This window comes from Ammodytes marinus, assembly GCF_949987685.1.
Source record: "Ammodytes marinus genome assembly, chromosome: 9".
NCBI classification, from domain to species: domain Eukaryota; kingdom Metazoa; phylum Chordata; class Actinopteri; order Uranoscopiformes; family Ammodytidae; genus Ammodytes; species Ammodytes marinus.
In genome coordinates this window covers 22,934,044-22,953,564 of record NC_137213.1, presented here as the reverse complement: position 1 = coordinate 22,953,564, position 19,521 = coordinate 22,934,044, and the positions used below count along the sequence as shown (strand labels likewise).

The following is a 19,521-nucleotide window of genomic DNA, read 5'->3' as shown; positions in this document are numbered from 1 at the left end:
AGTAAAAATGTAGGGTTAGGATTAACAGGACAGCTGGGCCAAGGGAAGACTGAGGAAAGACTGAGGGAAGAAAAACCTTGTTCATTATATTACAATAGCGATTTTATAATTATACAACACCGATTCCGTATGGGTGAAGTTTTCCTTTAATAAACATGACCATGGTACCATGCCTTTTACATGGCATCCAGGTTTTTAGTGGGACTGAGGAATTAAATCACAAGGTGTGATTGATAGCTCACCTACATTGCAATGACACTGCCAACCCCCCACCTCGAACCATCAATCCAGTGATTATTGTTACCACTCTAAAGTAGTAACAATAACCAATGGTACAGCGTGTGCTGGAATCTTACATTTAGTCCCATTCCCATGTCCCAAATTCAACTCACGTCCCATTGACAAGTTCAACCGCGTGAGCTTTAAAGCTATAGTGCGTAACTTTTTTCATATAAATGAATGTCACCTTTATTCAAGCCATTGGCAAATTAGTTGACACAAAGTTGAATCTACTCAGTATGGCAGTGTCTAAAAATGTGTGCGACCCCTGACAGGAGCTCAGAAAAATCTGAAGCGCCCAAGAAATGTTTTAGTTGTTGATTCTACTGCTAAGAATAAACCTTGACATACAGGTGCTGAAGGTATAAAATCCGTGTGCCATCAACAAAGGCCTACCTAATCTACGACAACATTCTTGTTGTCATTATTTAGAATTCCTCTTGTGGGCAACAGAAGTTACACATTATAGCTTTAAAAGGCACTTGCCATCAGCTCTCTCTTTAATCAAAAGTTTCACAAAGTCAACCAAGGCGTACCCCCCTTCAGTTTGAGGGGAGATCGGTCACATTAATGCAACCCCCCCCTGGCAGGGACGATGGCAGACGAGTAGTGGGGAGTTGATGACATCCGTGGGGTAAATGATGGGTAGAAAGGCTAGGACGGCGACAAGGACAGAGGGAAAGAGAGGTGGATAGAAAACCAAAGAGAAAAGTGTGTGATGAGGGACAAAAGCCATATGGGTGAAATAAGCAGAGAGGGGTACAAAGGGGCTAATTGAAGCGAGGAGGGAAGGAGAGGGGACCAGTGAAACCGGGTTAATGGCAGAGCCCGCAGCTGGCTCACTTGGATCAAGTGGAGCCGTACAAAAAATAAAAAATAAATAACCTGCTGCGGCGATAAATATAGTATGGCAGGTCATCAGCACAGTTATACCCATGTCCCCCAAAGGACACTGCTGGCAGAATAGGTCCACGGGACAAGTGGACTGCCCAGCACACACATTGACTGATGAGCAGTTGATTGAAGTTCGGAGTGTGAGTAAAAAAAGAATCCCCTGAGGAGAACAGACACACACACACACACACACACACACACACACACAAGGAACGAGTAGATGAAGTTGACCTTTAACCCGCGCAGTACGAAGAGAACACTACTGATGGATCGAAGACAGGAGCGATGGGATCTATCAATCACGTGATGCGGAGATATATTGGTTGTTACATAAGATGACAGTGATCGAGTCTATCAGGGTTTGAGGAATGATGAAGTGCAATGTTTTCTGAGCTGCCTCATGGGCAAAAGGGGCAATATCGTGTGCAGCGTACCTCTTGACAGGATTTTGAATTCCTGCTGACATTGGACATATAGGCCTACTGCACACTATATAAAATGCTGAAAGAGTTCTATAAAGGTTCAGTTAGACAACAGTCACTACACCCTGAAGAAAGGCTCAAGAGGACGCGCGTTGGTGTACTTTTTATGTCTTGACAAATGACTTAAAGGGCTTTTGTTTTTTGATCCAACCTTGAATGCCCGGATGCCTTCTTCCTCTCTGTTAACTGTATTGCCTTGCATGAGCACTGGTGGTTGAAAGGATACCGAGGTGCTCCTGACACTTTCTTCTTAGTGAAAGTAATAGGTCAAATGGCAATGCACTAAACTATCCCAAACAAATGCTACGTGTAAGTGTCTGCAACATTGTCAGTGCTTTGCCAGTAATATTATACAATCTCGTGAAACTTTGCCATTGAAAACACAAAAAAAGTCAAACAGGAAGGGTTCTCTGGCCACCATGATGAAGCAATAAAAAAATATAATTTTTTTGCTGCCGGAAGAACCAGTGACGACCAGGAGAATGATAAGAATGTGGTGGCCATGGAAGCAGAGGAAGATGGACAAGTGGCAAGAAGACAAGCCCTGGAGTGAAGCATGCTCTAACCCAAGCCACAGTAGTAGTAGTACTTTTGACACATAATGCAAGCCATATAGATGCACACATTCTTCTGTCTATCTTGTGAGAACATCCTGAGGGACTGCTTTCTCTTTAGAAAACATGCATTAGGAGATATTGCGGCAGAGGACTTTAACTTAGGATGGACTCTCCCCCCTGGACAAAATAATAAGTACACTTCTGTTTCACGTAGGAGTGGAGAAGACATTGTGCCATGGGCACGAGGGCTTAATGGGCACCCAGGAAGAGTTAGCTAACATGAGTATGGTGGTCCTCAGGAAAGAAGGGAACACATGTAATGGATAATGTGTATCAGGGTGGAAGAATCCAAATGTACCGGACCAATGCATTTGAGCAAAACAAAAAATACCAAAAAATGCAGGCACTTGCCAACACTGTCGAAGAAATCATCATTTGTATTTCAAGTTTTCCAGGGTGAAAAAGAGCAGGGTGCCAGCTAATGTCTACTGCACATGCCCATCCACTCAAGGAGCTACCACTACAATGAGAATCTGGGGTGGCCGTGTCAGTCTTAGCTACTATTTAAGCACATACCAATTTCCTTTCGACATTCAGCTAAAGATAATACATGAGACAATCAAAGTCTTAATTACCTCAGGTAAGACCAATCCCCAAAACGAATGGGTAAACTCTGAGTCGTAGATCACACCATGAAACAAATGGATTTTAATGAAGATGAAGATGTAATAGGAACCTGTGACTAGCAGATTGCCTTGTAATGAGAGCAACACACAAGGTGGGCGACTTGTGTTTTGCTCTCAAACTACTATATGTGAGGACAAAGAAATCCCACATATTAGGCAATCTCTGCACGTACGGTATAGCTGCCGAAACCTCAAACAGAGAGAGTCTTACCGACGTTGTGCTATGATTAAAATACATGAAATTGAGCGGACATTTTGAATACACAATAAGCAGTTTAAGTATGAAAAAGATGAAGTGGCTCAGAGTCTCAAGGGAGCCAATGCTGACCTCTGGTAATTTGTCAGCAATGGAGTCTTACCAGCTTTGACACTTTGGTCACATTCAAGAAATCAAACACATGTCGACATAAAATGTAAATTAACATCACACAGAGTCATTAAAAGTGAACTCTCAAGTCAGGTGCATTATTCAATTGACTCGTTTTGCCAAAAGAGGAAAACAAACACTCCACTCACTTAGTTAATCAGTGAACATGCTTTCAAATTGAAAGTCATGACCGGATTCACATGCAAATGCATATCTGCAGTGTGTGAGGCGAATGTTTATGTTTCTAAATGTTGTGAAAAGCTGTTTATTTATATAAAGGGTCTGTTCACTAAATTTACATAAAACCAATCATTCTCAGTTACCCCTCATCGAGTCGAGCCATTCAAGATTGCAAACACGCCTGTTGGCTAGTATACTAGTGACATGGCTACTTGAATTTACAAGCTGACAAACTGGAATAAGCTATTACACCTCATTCAAGAGCTCCCAGAGCATTTTCCTTTCTCTCTTTCAGGCTGTTTTACATCTTGATGCTCCAACTCCTCATATTTTACACAACAGTGGTGGATGGTAATCCATATTAATTTTGCATTTTCTTTTGCATATTCTGGAAATTCAGTAGACATGTGTGTTATATACATTTAAATCAAACTGTAGCTGAAAAGGTTATCCGGAATACTTTCATAACTGTCTGTATCTACCATGCTCTTTTTAGGGAGCTGTTTTGTACACTCTGTAAACTGTAAATATCCCGCTCAGTATGGATCTTGCTCACAGTTGTTTAAAGACCAAATTGATCTCGAATTGATCTTGAATTATATTAGCCAGTCGTTGTTGTACGATAAGTCTTTAATATTGATATAGGTATATCAGCCTCAACAATCCAGTTTCTCTCTCGGCTATAACCACTATCGTGTTTTGTCTGGCCCTTTCTTTCTCAAGTGTTTCTTAAGGAGGAGGATATGTTGTTATAGTGACTGGCAAAAGGGCTGCACTGGGAATAAAAGCAAGCCTTTTTAATCCAGCATAGTGTTACAGCAATGACTCTCCCCTTAAACAGTCTAGCTAAAGGTCTGAGCTGACCCAGCATCAGAAAGGTGACATGGAACAAGGCTCACAAGCTCCCTGTGTAGCTGTGCATGCAGGAAAAGCTGCTGAGCCGTTCTAACTAAAAGGCCAAGTTCATGTCATTTTAGATACGCCACTCGGGTAAAATACTCTTGACATTTTGAACCAGCCGTTTCCAACTGTTATTAATCATGCGTTTGTCGATCAGCAGCTGTGTTTTTATTATCATCAATCATCTGTATACCCGTGTGTGCATTGCCTCAGAGTTGGCCCAGAACCATAACAGGGGTCAACTCGATTCTGATCTTTCCTGGCCTTGGGCTTTTTTTATTAGGCTAAATTTAACATATGACATGTACATTAATGGGTTTTTAATCTGATAGAGCAGAGGAGAGAGAAGAAATGCACACATGAGCACAACCATCATTATTTAAAGTAAGATTGCTAACTGTCGCCATCATGTGGGCGCTAACAGAACTGTGCTCATTGAGACACGAAACACTCAGTATTAGCAGCAATCCATGTTTATGTGAGAGCTACTCCAATCATGTGAACACCTACACCTGACGAGTCTTTGACAAGTTGTATAATGGAATCCCACTGTTCATTCCCCAAAGCCATCATCCTAGCCTACCTTCACAGGCATAATTACACTTTAATTTGAAAAAGTTACACAATGCATAATTCATCAGGCAACTTACTCAAGGCACACAGCGCGTGCACAAACACACACACGGAGAGCTTCACACACAATTGCAATCACAGTCTGGAACAGCTGAAGACTAAAGAAAAGTCATGAGTAAGTTGTGGTATAATATTTTATTCTCATATTTTATGGAATACAAAGCCCCATCCCCCCCCTCCCCTACCCACCCCAGAAAGTGTGCACATCAGATGTGGTGGAAACTATTCAAAGAGCAGGAACAGAATAGCCAAGAGACAAAAGAAGTTTCTTTATGGGTGTAGAAGAGTATGACTGCAGTTTAATGCAATGATCATATAAAAAGTATACCGTCACATCATGAATGAACCCTTTGAATGAAAAATCGCCAAATGTGGCTAGAGTCAGTTGATGAAAGGGCTGCAGCCATGACAGCTAAGACAAAAGAAAATAAATCCGTCTTTGCAATGATCTTTTCCATTATGACTACAAAGACGTAATCAATCGTGTGCAACAATAATTTAGCTTTTATGTGACTGTAAATCCAGTCACTTTTCTAGTCTTCCACACAATATCCTGCTAAGCTGCACAAAAGGAATGAAATATCTCCCCAGTCGGGACTTGGAAAAAGGAACAAAATAGTTCGACAGTTACACAAAAAGAAGACACATAGCGGAGGGGATAAGAAAATCAACCAGCAGGGCAACAAATGGACAATAACCTCATCTGTACTAGCAGCCAACCTAGGTCCAATAATTTAGGCTTTTTTTTTTCCTTTTCTCAAAAATGACTGAACATCTGGAGTGTTTTTGCCATAACTACCCATAACTTCCAAGGGAATTTGTACCACTGGAACCATAACGCAGATTCCCATCAACTGGGACAAAATAACAGAAGCACACTTAAGTATTTTCATAAAGGTTCTGGCCAAAGCTCTTTGCCAATCTCATGACATGTAAAATCAACCAGCTCGAAGACACACTGGGATGGCAAAAATCACTGACAAGTAGAGTGAATACAAAAATTAACATTAGTAACATCACTGCCATTGAATCCATACATTTCAATGCATGACAAAAGTTCATTTCAGAAGTTTTGGGAGCAAAACGGGTTTGTTCCAACCCCCTCCAACCTGTTATTATGAGATGGTTTGTTTTAGTTGATTTTCCCAAGAATGAATTGTAATCTTTTCCTGACCACTACACATCAAAAAACACACCAGAAAAACAAGTTAACCCAATACGATACACACAATCCAAGGTTCACAGTCCGAAAAGGTGCTGTTTTGAAAAAGAGCATCAGGTCCTCTATGTCCACCGAGTAAAGTGTCCGACTCGGTGGACTGCAGTTCCACCTTTCAGTGAGAGCCATTCACGAGGTGGACGGCGGAAAAACTATTTAAACAAAAAAAAAAGGAAGAAAGAAAGAAAAGAAGAAAAAAGGACATGTTCGGGATGATGGAGCTTCCCCCTCGTCAGCCGCGGTCTCATTTGTCTTCTAAAAGCTTTTCTCAGACGTTCTAGTAGGGGGAATAAACAGGCGGTAGCAGTTTGCTGTCCATGTCTATTCCTTTTTTTCCAATCATGACTTCATCTATCCATCCATCCCAGTCTTTCCCCTACGTGGTCAGGCTCCTCACACCATGTAGGAGTTCTGGTTCTTCAGCTTGTCCAGCTCTTTGCTCTGCTGCCTCAGAAACAGGATTCTGAAATTGAGGCAAAAACAATTGGGCATAAGAATGTGTGTCATTGTTAGGACCGATATGGATTCTTGAGTGCCGATGCCGATTATTTTCTGAGAAAAATTACGATAACGATTAAATCGGCCGATTATTATTATTTTTTAATCCCATAAATATATATTGAAAAAAATATCTTTTTTGAACCCTTAAATATATATAAATACTTGTTACTGTCAATAGGTGTACAGGAACTTTTTATTTATTGAAATATGCATTATCTAAAAATAAAAAAGTGTTACAAATATGTCTAAAGTGACATGATGCATTTTTAAACTCAGACATTAAGCATTTTATGTAACTGCACCCAACCCTCTGATATATCGGTCGGGCCCTAGTCATTGTACAGTATTATCAGTTGAAGTGGATGTCACGTTGGCCTCACCTCTGTTCCCTCAGCGTGGCCTGGACTTCACACACTCGGACCAGGGAGCGCAGGTTTTTCATCTCGGTGCAGATCTCAGACATGTACAAGTTTCCCATGTTGTGGAAGTCCTCGTGCAACCGAGCCGCCTGCCGCAGACGGGGGAGAGAGATTAGTGTCAAGTTCTGACTAAAAATTTTCAAAACAAACATCCATTTGGCATACTTTAATATCAAAGACCAACATTAGCTCATTGATTTTGTGAATATGAAGTAACTAGGGCTGTCAAACGATTAACATTTTTAATTAGATTAATCACAGGGCGCTGTGGATGAATCACGATTAATTCTTCCATTCGAACAAATGCCCGAAAAATTCGAATTTTCTCTATATTGTTGTATGAACAGAACGATAACTGACAGAAGGTGGATATGTACATTTAAAATTAGTCTTTTTATTCATGGAAAATCCAAATTATGATTTTAATATATGCCCACCACACCATAAATAAATTATTCTGTCTCTTTGCTATGTATTTGGGCAAATATAGGCTATATAATGGCATTTATTTGGTGAATCCATAGGTTGTGCATTCATGAATACAACTTGATTGCGTGCACGGCCACGTATTAGGGGACTGTTCATTTGTGCCAGAAAGCCAACGTTATGTTGATGTCTAATCACACACACACCTCTGAAAACTGCAGACGTTTGTGTCCTTGCAGGCTCTGAAGAGAGCAGAGAATATATCTCCTCCTGTTGCTCCTCTTTTATACAGGCCTCTATGGTTGCTCCTGACATCAACTGCCGCCAGCGACACAGACGCGGCCGTTAGCAGAAGCAGTTCTTTATAAGTACGTGGTTAGCAGTTTAAAACACAGACTAGCTGCTGCTGCGTTTGGCCGCGCGCAGCTACTGATCCTGGGTCAGCCACAACGTTAGTGAATGTAGTGCAGAGCGAGTGGGATGCACGGAGTAGATCATTCTGCACATGCATTAATTGTGTTAAAAAATCAAAGCATTAATTCCAGAAATTAATCACCCTGCGTTAACGTGTTAATTTTGACAGCCCTAGAAGTAGAGCTGAAAGTTTATTTTTTGAACTTGGAAACGAGTTACACTGACAAATTACCAATAGCGAGGACCACTAAAGCCTCGTTTCCACTGTGCAGTGTTGTAAGTTTTGGTGCGGCTTGGCACGCATTTAATCGCGTTTCTGTTGTCAAGTTCGATAGGGGATCCAAAATAAGCGAACTGCAGTGAAAACGCAAGCCAGATCTAGGGTTACTGTGCCCTGCCCAACCAAACTGTGCTGCTCAGTGGAAACAAGACTTTAATTGGTGTTTCCTGCTATCACAACTAATGGACTTTCTCTGAAAAGAAGAGTTGCTCAGTTGTCATGGAGATGATTTGGCAACAATGGTTAATAACAACCTCTGAGAAAAGCCTTAAGGGGAGTCAGAAAGCTTCTGAACACTAAGTAAGTGGACCTTATGATTAAATGTGTTGTGAAGCTGGGCCGATTCTTTGCACACTGTTATAAAATGATTGGAAATTTGAAATACGTGGACGACGCTAATCTTACAAGCTTAAAACAAGATGGTGCAAAACTTAATGTGGCCTTTAGATGCCAACGCAGGAAAGACTGTCTATCAAGATTACTTTTTTTATTTTAATAAAAAGGTCCAAGCCACAAAGACTCTTGTCTTTTTCGAGGCTCCATAATGGGTGCTTCATACAGAAACAGAAACTAGTGATAAGAACACACCAACGTGTGTAAATCCCCTCGGTGGACAGTACCTGTTTCTCAACATTCTCTGAAGGCCATCCTTGGATATGTCTGATGAGGTTCTCATCAAAATGAGATGCCAGGGATGGAGTGAAGGAGACGGGGGCGTCGGCCTGGTTTTGGCTGCTGCTGCTGGAGGGGGCGTGGGGCAACGCGGCACCGGATACGGCTGATCCCGTATAGGCCATCTCCTGGCTGCTGGAGCAAGACAACTCATTAACTGTGCGTTGACGGTGGCAAAACAATCAAACTGCAGTTTCCCTTATGTTGGAGTGCTGATGCTTTGCACACTGGTCACAGATACTGTGGATTGTTCAAGCTATACTATTTAATTTTTATCAACTGAGAAACAGGCCACCAACACTGCTTATATATTTTGATGAAACGTGGGTGGTTAACCAACTTTCACTTATTTTTTAGTGCTTAAGTACCATGAAAAGCCCAAGTTCCATTGTATGCCAAAATAGGGGACAGGCTACTAGACCATGGAACCCTTCTTAGTGTTGATGTGATTTGTGAGAACATCTTACCTTCTCTGCTGGATAATTCTGGGGTCCTCTGGTCGCTTCTCTACGGCCTGAGACAGTGGGACAGATCCTTGTTTAACCGAAGACATATTGCCCTGGAGAGAGAACAACAACAGATAGCAAATTAGGAAAGAAAGATAAATGATGCATTTCAGATGAGGGCGGTCATGACAAAGTGGACAAGAGTGAGAGGAAAGATTTGGGGTGAGTCATAAGCAAGGGGAAATACAGTCTTCAAATGTCTGGTTCAGCGACTCACCCTTGTTTGTGAGGATGTGATGCTGCCAGGGTGCGCGCCCAGGAGGGATTTCTGGTTGCTCTGTGGCGTGCCGTTTCGCGGCGAGACGTACGGCCGCGGTGATGACGCGTCCGACGTCAGAGAGACAGGGGACTGACTGGAGTGCTGGACTGAAAAAGGAAAGACAATGGGGTGGGTCATTACATTTCTATATATTCAATCAGCTTACATTTACACATACAGGACGTTAGCCTTGACAGATATTAAGAAATGTGTCAACAGGGAAAATCTGAGGCCTGCAGTCATTGTATTGAGTGGCACACATGAAAGTAATCAGTTTAGCAACAAGGCCAAAAAACCATCTGACAACGAGCAAATTAATAAGCTACAGTCATGGAAGACTAGCCTGGTCCAACCAGACCATTGTACTTAATTTCATTTGTACAGAAGGTCTGGAAGTGCTGTAATTGGCAAACGTTCACTCACTTGGAGGCGGGTGTCTGTCTAAGTTTAAAACTATTGGATCTGCCCAGTGCCACTCTGGATTAGCCAACCAATCGCATCACGTTTGGTCGTCACGTGTGTCATGAGCCGGCTTTTGACGGTGCGTTCCAGTTGGACAGGGAACTCGGAAATTTCCGACTTCACTACATATTGTAGTCTATGAATCTACCGGTACCTGGCAACAGTAACTTGTTAGAGCCTAACGTTTAGTTATTTGGACGAGAACGGTTTTAGGCGTCCATACTTTCGCGAGCAGATGCACTGGAACACAGACAGGTCGGAACTTGGAACTACCAAGTCGGAAATCTCCTTCTTCCGAGTATAAAGGAACGCAACATTCAACTGAAACTGGACTCGTCATCGTTCTCAGCCACTCGCTCTGTTCGCTGATTGGACGACTGTAGATTCTCCGGCGAAAGCTGGGAAATGCACTGTACACCCAGACTGACTACTTAAGGGAAAATTAAATTTGGCCGGAAGTAGGCGGGCGGGCGGAGCCAGGCTAATGGAAGACGGCTTTCGGGTTGGACCCAAGTTCAGGCGTTCTCAACTTTTTTTGGCACACTTGTTGCGAATGCTATGCAACACATCTTCTGTTCCAGCAGAGTACTGTCATTGGTATGAAAGAGTATAAAGAGTCAAGAAGACAGTCAAAATGTAGTTAACAAACTTGGTAAAGTTGGAAAGATTTTGACTATACAAACTTCCGAGATCAATAACTCATAAGCAAAACGTTATCAAAACAGCAACGATGCATCTTTGCTCTTTTCGTAAGCCAGAAAATGGGCTACAACCTAATTTTCACCGAAACAAGACATCATCTAAACCCAACCACTGTAAATGATATTGAAGAGCTATACTTATTTATGCATGTTATAACCGGCACTTTCGTCTCACAGCCCGCTGCCCATAGAGAACAACGTTATCAATCGAGTTCGGAAGTCTCAACTTTTTTTTTAAGTGCATAATGGAAAAAATAAAACTTCCATCTCTAATTTATTCTCACCGCTTGCCCCAATACTCATCCGACTTTTGTTCTTTTCGACATACCTATAGACAATCTAAAAACCCTCCAAGTGCAGTTTGACTTTCTGGGGAGACACTGCACTTCAAGACTGATTTGCGGGGACAGGCAGAGCAGGATTTATAAAATAAATAAATAATAAAAAGAAAATTTGAAATGAGTTTGTGTGGCAGATGAGACACAGGCGAGGAGGCCGTACCTTGGTTGGAGTGCTGAGCGGCTGCGAGTAGAGCAGTGATGTTGAAAGCAGGTCCAGCACTGAGGAGTTTATGAAGCACAGACCGCAAGGAAGCTTGGGTGACAGCAGCTGCCAAGACTGGAGGGAGGAAAGAGGACACGGACACACACACACAAATTAGCAAGGCCACATAACAGGTGGGTGCACAAACACGCATGTTCAAGTGAGAAAACACAGATTATATCAGAAACAAATCCGTGGAAAGATTCAACTTTTCAACAGCATCAGAAGCCACTTCATGTAAATGACACTTTACTAGCAAACAACTGGAAGAACTCGAAGCATAAAATATCAAGCTCACATGTACGCTTCTTAACCCCGTTAAGACAGAAAGGCAAGAAATCCATTGCAAGTGGACATCAGAAACGGTATCCAAACACAGCTATGAGAAGGAAATACATTTTTTTGCCCTATATCAACAGCTGTGTGAAAAAGAGCTACAGTATTTGCCCGAATATAAGTCCACTGCCATCAAGCATTTCTTTCTCCTTAAAAGTTGAAAAACATCAGTCACATATTTGCACATTCTGTCTTCAATAGAAGTTGAAATCATTGTCTCTTGTAGTTAGCATTTAACTTTTTGCACTCCTCATCTGCATCCTTGACAGATAATTCAATTCACAATCCCTTCCTTGGAGATTAATTAATGTCCTCAGTGACAGCAAAACAAATCTTCAAAAACTCCTGCAGGTTAAACTGGTCTAACCGACCCTAAAAAGGACACACTATACTGCTAGCTTAGCAACAATAACGCTACCTACAATCCATAATAAACTCACTGTGTGAGCCGGTGTTATACCGGAACCATTCAACACGTTTGTTATGAAGAATAACACTACGCACAAAAGGTTACATCAAAGCCACTTTGTGTAGGAAATTAATGTTCACAACCTTACTGAACCTTCTGATAAAGACACAGGGCTTGTTACAGCTTTATGACCCTATCTCTACCTGTGTACAGCAAGTAAATAAAGAAAACAGCTGCATGCACAGACCACAGTCTTCTTTTTCTTTTGTCTAACAGTGTCCCTTATACGCCATCTTCATTGTCTTTATTGAATGGCCAAATCTGGGTCAGGTACAACCTTAATATACATCATACTAAGATGGCTCACACACTTAGAACACTCGTGCACGTATAGTCTGGCTCTGACTGTAGCAGCAATATTATCACTAATGCAACAAATGCATCTATTTTGGTGTTTACATTTGTCCCAGATATTCATGTTAAAAAGTGGTTTCCACTGATGGCATCAAAGGCCAAGAATTGGTCGATAATTAAATCAAAATGGAATGTCTGATGCAACGGTTACGGTTGAGCCCGGAGACACTTTAGAAGTGTGTGGAATAAAAAGGAAGGTGGCGTTTTGTGTTTGTTGCCCTCACCCTCATTGAGTTTGGCCATGTCCATACTGCCGTTGTTCATCTGCAGAGTGGCCTGTAGCGCGGGCAGCAGCTGGTGCAGGATGGCTGGGTCCTGCAGCAGGGCCGGGGACGGGGACTGGACAGACTGAGGCCCTGAAGAGGAGGAAGAGGAGGAGGACATGGTGGAGCCTAAAGCAGCAGAGCTCAGGCTCTGAGAGGACGAGGAAGAGGAGGAATGGCCGGAGTTGGACGGCGTGGACTGGTCTCCTGGTGTGGTCTCTGTGGAGGAGAGAGGAGCAGCACAACACAGTGTCACTTATGTGTCATTATTTCACTGTCAGTTTCTACCTTAAATGTTTAGCCACAAAGTGACCAACAAATGTAAAAATGTGACCCACATCGCTAAAGTTTTACATTTCTGCCATACTTACTTGTTGAAGCTTTGTCCTGCAAGGCCTCTTGTCTGTAGTCCATGTCCCTGGGGAAACTGTTCGTTGCCACCTTGACTGGGTCTTTCTGTCGTTGTTCCCTGAAGTGGATTGAAGCAGAAAGCAACAGTGATGGTGTGCAGGAAGCCAGCTGCAGTTGGACCCTACCTTAAACTAATGATATTCTGTTAAGATAATTGCACTGTGTGATGCTGTAATGCATGACTGCATAAGAATTCTCCATAACCATTTCAGGTTGAATGGAATTTGAGTGTGTGTTTGTGTGTGTGTGTGATGTAATTCCATGTGTGTGGGCTTGCCTCTCCAACAGGTCCTTGGGCTTCTCCCATTGAGAGACCTCAGTTCTACAGTTGTAGTAGTACTTCTTCCCAGAGGAGCTGATGTGTTCTGTCCAGTCGTCTGCTGGCTCCTGGTGCTGAGAAAGACATGACATGAGATATTAGAAAAGGCTAAGGTAAGATATGAAGAGTTAAAGGCTTCCACTGAAAAAGATGCAAGCGGACTACTGCAGACTTCACAATAGCTGTCGAAAGCGAATTGATTGTAGCAATAATACATTTAAAAATCTGAAGCAGAGCAGCAATATTAAGTAATGCTCTGCAGGTTAATTGGTAAAACATTACAGATGGGATACACTGGGCCAATGCAACATATCGCTTCACATGAATCAAGTATAAATAAGTCTATGTTCCTATAGAAGGCCAACATCCCTCACTTTCCATCCTCAATAATGGATAAGGGGCCTTTCAGTCAATGGTAGTACACATATATATATATAATATATATATATAATATATATATTAAATATATATATATATTATATATATATATTAGTGGTGGGCCGTTATCGGCGTTAACGTGCTGCGTTAACGCCAGACTCTTATCGGCGATAAAAAAAATATCGCCGTTAATCTCTTATTCCACCTCCTGTTCGGCTCAGGGAGCCAGTCATTTGTACAGTTCAGCTTAGACTCGGCCGTAATGCTGCTGCACACACACGCGCACACACACACACACACACACACACACACACACACACACACACACACACACACACACACACACACACACACACACACACACACACACACACACACACACACACACACACACACACACACACACACACACACACACACACACACACACACACACACACACACACACACACACACACACACACACACACACACACACACACACACACACACACACACACACACGCTGCATGTCAGAGACGAGGGGCGAAGCTTCTCTCACACACCCGCCGCTCTCTCTCTCTCCATCACTTGCCCACGACACAATCGGGTATTGGAACGCAGGGTGGGTGTGTGTGGCCACCGGTCGCCACGTGACTATAAGTTTCCAAGTTTTAAACACTTCTATCTCTTCAACGTCAACGTCACCGTACCCGAATCCTAAATATCCCCATAGCAGACGCTATATTTCATCGGGGGGAAAACTTTGTTTTGCGCCACAGTTCGACTCGGCCGTAATGCTGCTGCACACACACACACACACACACACAGACACAGACACAGGCACACACACACGCTGCATGGCAGAGACGAGGGGCGCTACCAAAAAGACGAGAGGAGCGGTTGGAGCAGTTGGAGAGTTTAGAGACACATGCGCGCACATTTATTTACATAAAATCGCAATCACTTGTGCAGTTATGTAAAATGTTTCACTAAGGAAAATGACAGAAAAAGTAACGCACAGTGACTTTGATGAGTAACTTTAATCTGATTACTGGTTTGGAGATAGTAACGCGTTAGATTACTCGTTACTGAAAAAAGAGGTCCGATGCCGGTAACGCGTTACTATGTAACATCTTGTTGAACATTATTTATTTTCATCACCAATTATCATAGTAGAACAGCTTCCTCAAGCAGTTTGTGATGCATGTTGGAAACAGGAGATGAGCCCCTGGTCTGATGCGCCACCTGGCTTGAGAAACACGTTCTCAAAGACTTACTTTGAGTCATTATTTAGGAGCACACACATATTATGAATGAATTCAAATGAGCCATTTTAATCTAGATTAATCTAGATTAATTCCAAAATTAATCTAGATTAAAAAAAATAATCTATGCCCACCTCTAAAATATATATATATATATATATATATTTGTACAGTTCAGCTTAGACTCGGCCGTAATGCTGCTGCACACACACACACACACACACACGCACATATATATATACATATATATATACACACACACACCATCATTACAAGAATTCCAGGAAGAGAATGTTATTTGCCGCATCCTGTTTTTCCTATCTACAATTGGACAGGTTTTAAAAACAGAGAGCCCCAATAACACTTTAGTTTCTCTCAAGAGAAAAAAATAGATGACCTTAATTAACATGAATATTAGCCAGTAGTGGTAATAGAAGTTTAGAGCAGGATTTTTGTGTGAATACAAACAAAAAAGGGAAACGACATTATTTAAGATATTTATAAGACTTTGTGTTCATTCTCGACAGAAAGAGAGCTTATTATGTCCACTATAAAAACCATTGTGGTTGTACTTATCGCTGCTGTAGAATATAATGTCTCTCAAATGTTTTGAATCCTTTTCACTGTGTCCCAAATGGTCAACAACACTGCTGTGACTAACTGCTCGGGTCTGTTACAGTTAACTAATGTTATGTGCAGTCAGGTAACCCCAAATTTTCAGATTAGCCACATGAATAAGTGGTCCGGCTAGGTTTGACACTTGCAATGCACAAGTCAAAAGAGGAGGAAGTTAAATAGTGACAGTTTTTGACGAGAGCCGACCCACAGAAGATTAGAAAGCCGTTTTTTGCAGAAGAGGAGAGGAAGGAACCATTTACAGTAGACTCATGATAGCAATAAATAATCTTTACACTTCCATCTTGATAAACATGCACTGCAAACCACCTGCAGTTCTTTGTCCCCTCCTGTGGCCCTTGGATTTGGTTCAATTAATCAAAACTTGATTTGTATAGCCGGAGTTTGCATACACAGCGAAGGCAACACAAACTGCCTTACAGAATCAAAACATCTCTCTCGTGATGGCTGCACAGATGTTACCAAATGAAGAAAACCCTGCCTTTAGGTAAACTACCTTCCACGGCATATTTTCTTCAAAATTATATGAATTATATATGAAAGCTCCATCGATTTGATAAATCCGATAGCCTGTATTCATTATACTGGAACACAATGTTAGTATGTGGCCTTAATGCTCAGTCCAACCAGGCGGATACTTTATAATATTTAGATAAAGAATTCAATCTTTTTAACAAGGAAGCCATTTCAGAGCATATGAAGGTTCTATAGATAACTGTTGTTGAAAATGTATGCACAGAGAAAGAGATGCCTTTCCATAATGTCACGCATACCATGTTCTGAAGTAGTGTGACGGCAATTTCTAGAGGAAATGCTGAGGGTTTATCATGAGGTAAGAGTGGACAACGTCTTACCCTGTCTGCAGGCTTGCTCTGGGTCGGATGCGAGTCGGAGCCATGGTGGGAGCTGTTGTTGTGGGAGTTCTCCTGAGGAGAGCCGCTGGTCCCTGCAACAAAGCCATTCATCAAGTCACAGGAAAAACACACAATGTTCTGCTGGAGACTGAAACTCAAGCTCATTATTTACATCCGAGCAGCAGAAGCTACATTGTGATGTATGTTGGTGGTCGGATGACAAAAAACATTTAAAGCTTCACTTAGTTCTCTGTGTCGGTTCCTGGGTTAATGTTTTTCATCACACTTTTAGCATTCATGTCTCCTCTCCTCCAAAGTGCTAAGGGCTAGAGTGCAGTCATGATAAAACCAGACCACACAGTAAGAGACCAACACCAAAGCAATGCTAAAAGTTACCATGGAGACACTGACATTCATCATAAGACTTTGCATTTGTTGATCAGTTAATAAAAGTTCACATGGTACGCCGAGGGAGAGAGCCATTAGTTTGTCTGCAGCCACAAGCATCTGATGTTTTCTATCTGTCTGAGGTTATTGCAGTAGCAAGAAGGTGCATGATCCCCTCTCCCTTATGACAACACTTAAAATGCCATGCAAGCATAAGACTACCCCTCCATGCCTACCATTTTTTCCTCTGACTGTGTGAGAGGTTTTTGCCTTGCCGTGTCCCACGCCGTCTCCGTGTCTGCTGACGGGACTTTCGTCCGAGCGTCGCAGAATCTTGTACGGGGGCGTGGGGTCAGAGGAGCCATCGCGCACCTTGTCGTAACGGTGAACGCTGCTGGACTGGCTCTTTGGCTGAGATTTATGGGTCTGGATTGAATAAAGAATGATAGAAAGACTTGTTAGAATGACCAGAATGACCACTGAGGCGGTGCAACATCATTGAGACTTATGGAAGTGAAAACATAATTGATTATATCCTCTTAAAATACATTTTTCTTGCAAAAGACACATCTGCACCTTACAGTACAATGGCTTTGGCATTAAACTATCTACTTTATATGCAATGGTTAGCTGAATATATTACATTTGTTTTACATTTCCCTGATGCTCTCTTTTTATATTCTTATGGAGTAATACTTTACAAAAACTCTTAAAGTGTGGATTGCTGGTTCTGCTACTATAATCCTTGAGGGATATGTGTGTCTTCAATAAATATTAAAGATTATGCCAAGCTTCTCGGTCTCACCGAATTTGTTTAATGCATACAGGAAGCCACTTAAAAGCTGGTGATTACATCAGTATTTTTGATGTTCAAGGAGCACTTCAAAGGCGCACACAATGGTCTTCCCTTGACAAGCCTACTGCTACATTAATGCAGTTAATTTAGTTGAATTTACTTTAATAACTTAGGGAACTACCACAGCAGTACTTTATTTTGTGTTTTCTTTGTATAACCATGTAGAATACTGTAAATAAACACTTCATAAGGGTTTATATTGTTGCACTATATAGTGTAGTGACAAATTATTGAGAGTTGAACTGTAGCCGAGTTAGTGAGAATTGCCTCTCACCATATATTTGAAAATATGGCTTAGTTTGAGGATGGTTTCTGCATCTTCAACGTCACAACAAGAAGATTTCAGTGAACCCTTTCGATGGAAAAATACTACACCTCGCTAAGCTACGTTAGTGGACAACACTGACAGATGAGCGGTACCGAACTGAACATGTCATTATACCTGATAGGGTTGAGAATCCCTTCTGTCGTTGCACCTTTGGAGATACAGACAAAAACAATATTAGAAAAGTCGTACTGACGGTTGGTTTCTTACCATAGCAACACACTTTCTGCAACAATTTTTAGCCAATTAGCTGCCGTTAGCTAACTTAGCTTGATAAGCCACCTTAGCAACAGCTGGTTGCTCATTATGTCAGAAGTAGAACATTGATAATACATACATTTATATGTAAACTATATCTTACTAAATGTGCCCTATTTACGTAGGGTTTCCCACTATAATGTTCATTAGCTAGCGCCGTGTTAACATTAGTCGACTAGCTACAGGAAATATCGAGAGCCCATAGCTAATTGCAGGCAAACTGTTAACGCTAGCTGGTAGCACGGATAGCTAGCAGATACACATAAACACGTATACCCAACCCTACATAAAAAAGGCAAACCCTTCGCCTAATTATCTAAATGTTCCAGTTCGTGCTTGATTTACCCATCGCTGACTCTTGCTGGTTTCCTTGCATACATCACCATCAAGGCCGAGGTGATGTATGTGTGTGTGTGAGGGGGAACTGTGGCCTCCTGTCTGTCTGCTCTCAACACTTCTCTTTTCTTCAGCTTCCTGATATCTGCACTCAGCCTATCGTTTCAGATACAAATAGCTACAGGCCGCGCACCGAGTACCAGCACTGCATAGCGGCTGTTCTTTAATCAAAAACCGGCCTCAGTGCATCATCTGGCATGAAGTTACGGAACGCTTATGGCTCGGCCGACGTAGCTCAACGAAAAGCAGCAGAGTCAGGAGGAAGCCATGGAGGAAGCGGAGAAGAAGGACTCATCGCTAATGTTTAGCTAGAAAAAAAACAACGTCCGGTTTCACCTTTCAAAATAAAGTGCAACCATCGAACGCGTATCATTATTTGGCAAAGAACAATGCTACAATGTAGAATAAGTAGCCTACATCCCTGTAGTTAAAGCTGTTAAAATGCTGCCTTTGAATGTTTAATGTTAAATTCAAACAAAGTTAAAACATTTAAAATGTTAAAGTAAAGAAATTAAAAAGACTAAATGTAGGCCTATCGATAAATGGGAAGGAATGACTAAACATCGAGACTTTTCCAACGGATAACTACTATACAGGCTTATTCTATAAAGGTAAACTATTAGCCTATTGCTGCGTAGGCTACAGCTGCCAA

At 41.8% G+C, this 19,521-nt stretch overlaps 1 protein-coding gene across 2 annotated transcripts; it reads right to left on the bottom strand.

Annotated features, from left to right (window-relative positions):
* Positions 1-5,259: 5,259 nt before the first annotated feature.
* On the bottom strand, positions 5,260-19,131 carry LOC307254965 (WW domain-containing adapter protein with coiled-coil-like). Of its 2 annotated transcripts, none has more exons than XM_080033544.1 (13): positions 18,819-19,131; positions 18,333-18,366; positions 17,271-17,460; positions 16,648-16,739; positions 13,491-13,606; positions 13,174-13,271; positions 12,764-13,021; positions 11,339-11,455; positions 9,633-9,781; positions 9,377-9,468; positions 8,858-9,044; positions 7,079-7,206; positions 5,260-6,660 (listed from the first exon to the last, which is right to left on the bottom strand). In XM_080033544.1, the coding sequence occupies exons 1-13, from the start codon at positions 18,857-18,859 to the stop codon at positions 6,591-6,593; spliced, it is 1,572 nt and encodes a 523-aa protein (XP_079889670.1). In that variant the 5' UTR covers positions 18,860-19,131; the 3' UTR covers positions 5,260-6,590. The 2 variants fall into 2 exon arrangements, with proteins under 2 accessions (XP_079889670.1, XP_079889671.1); XM_080033545.1 differs by having other exon boundaries at positions 8,858-9,041.
* Positions 19,132-19,521: the final 390 nt, after the last annotated feature.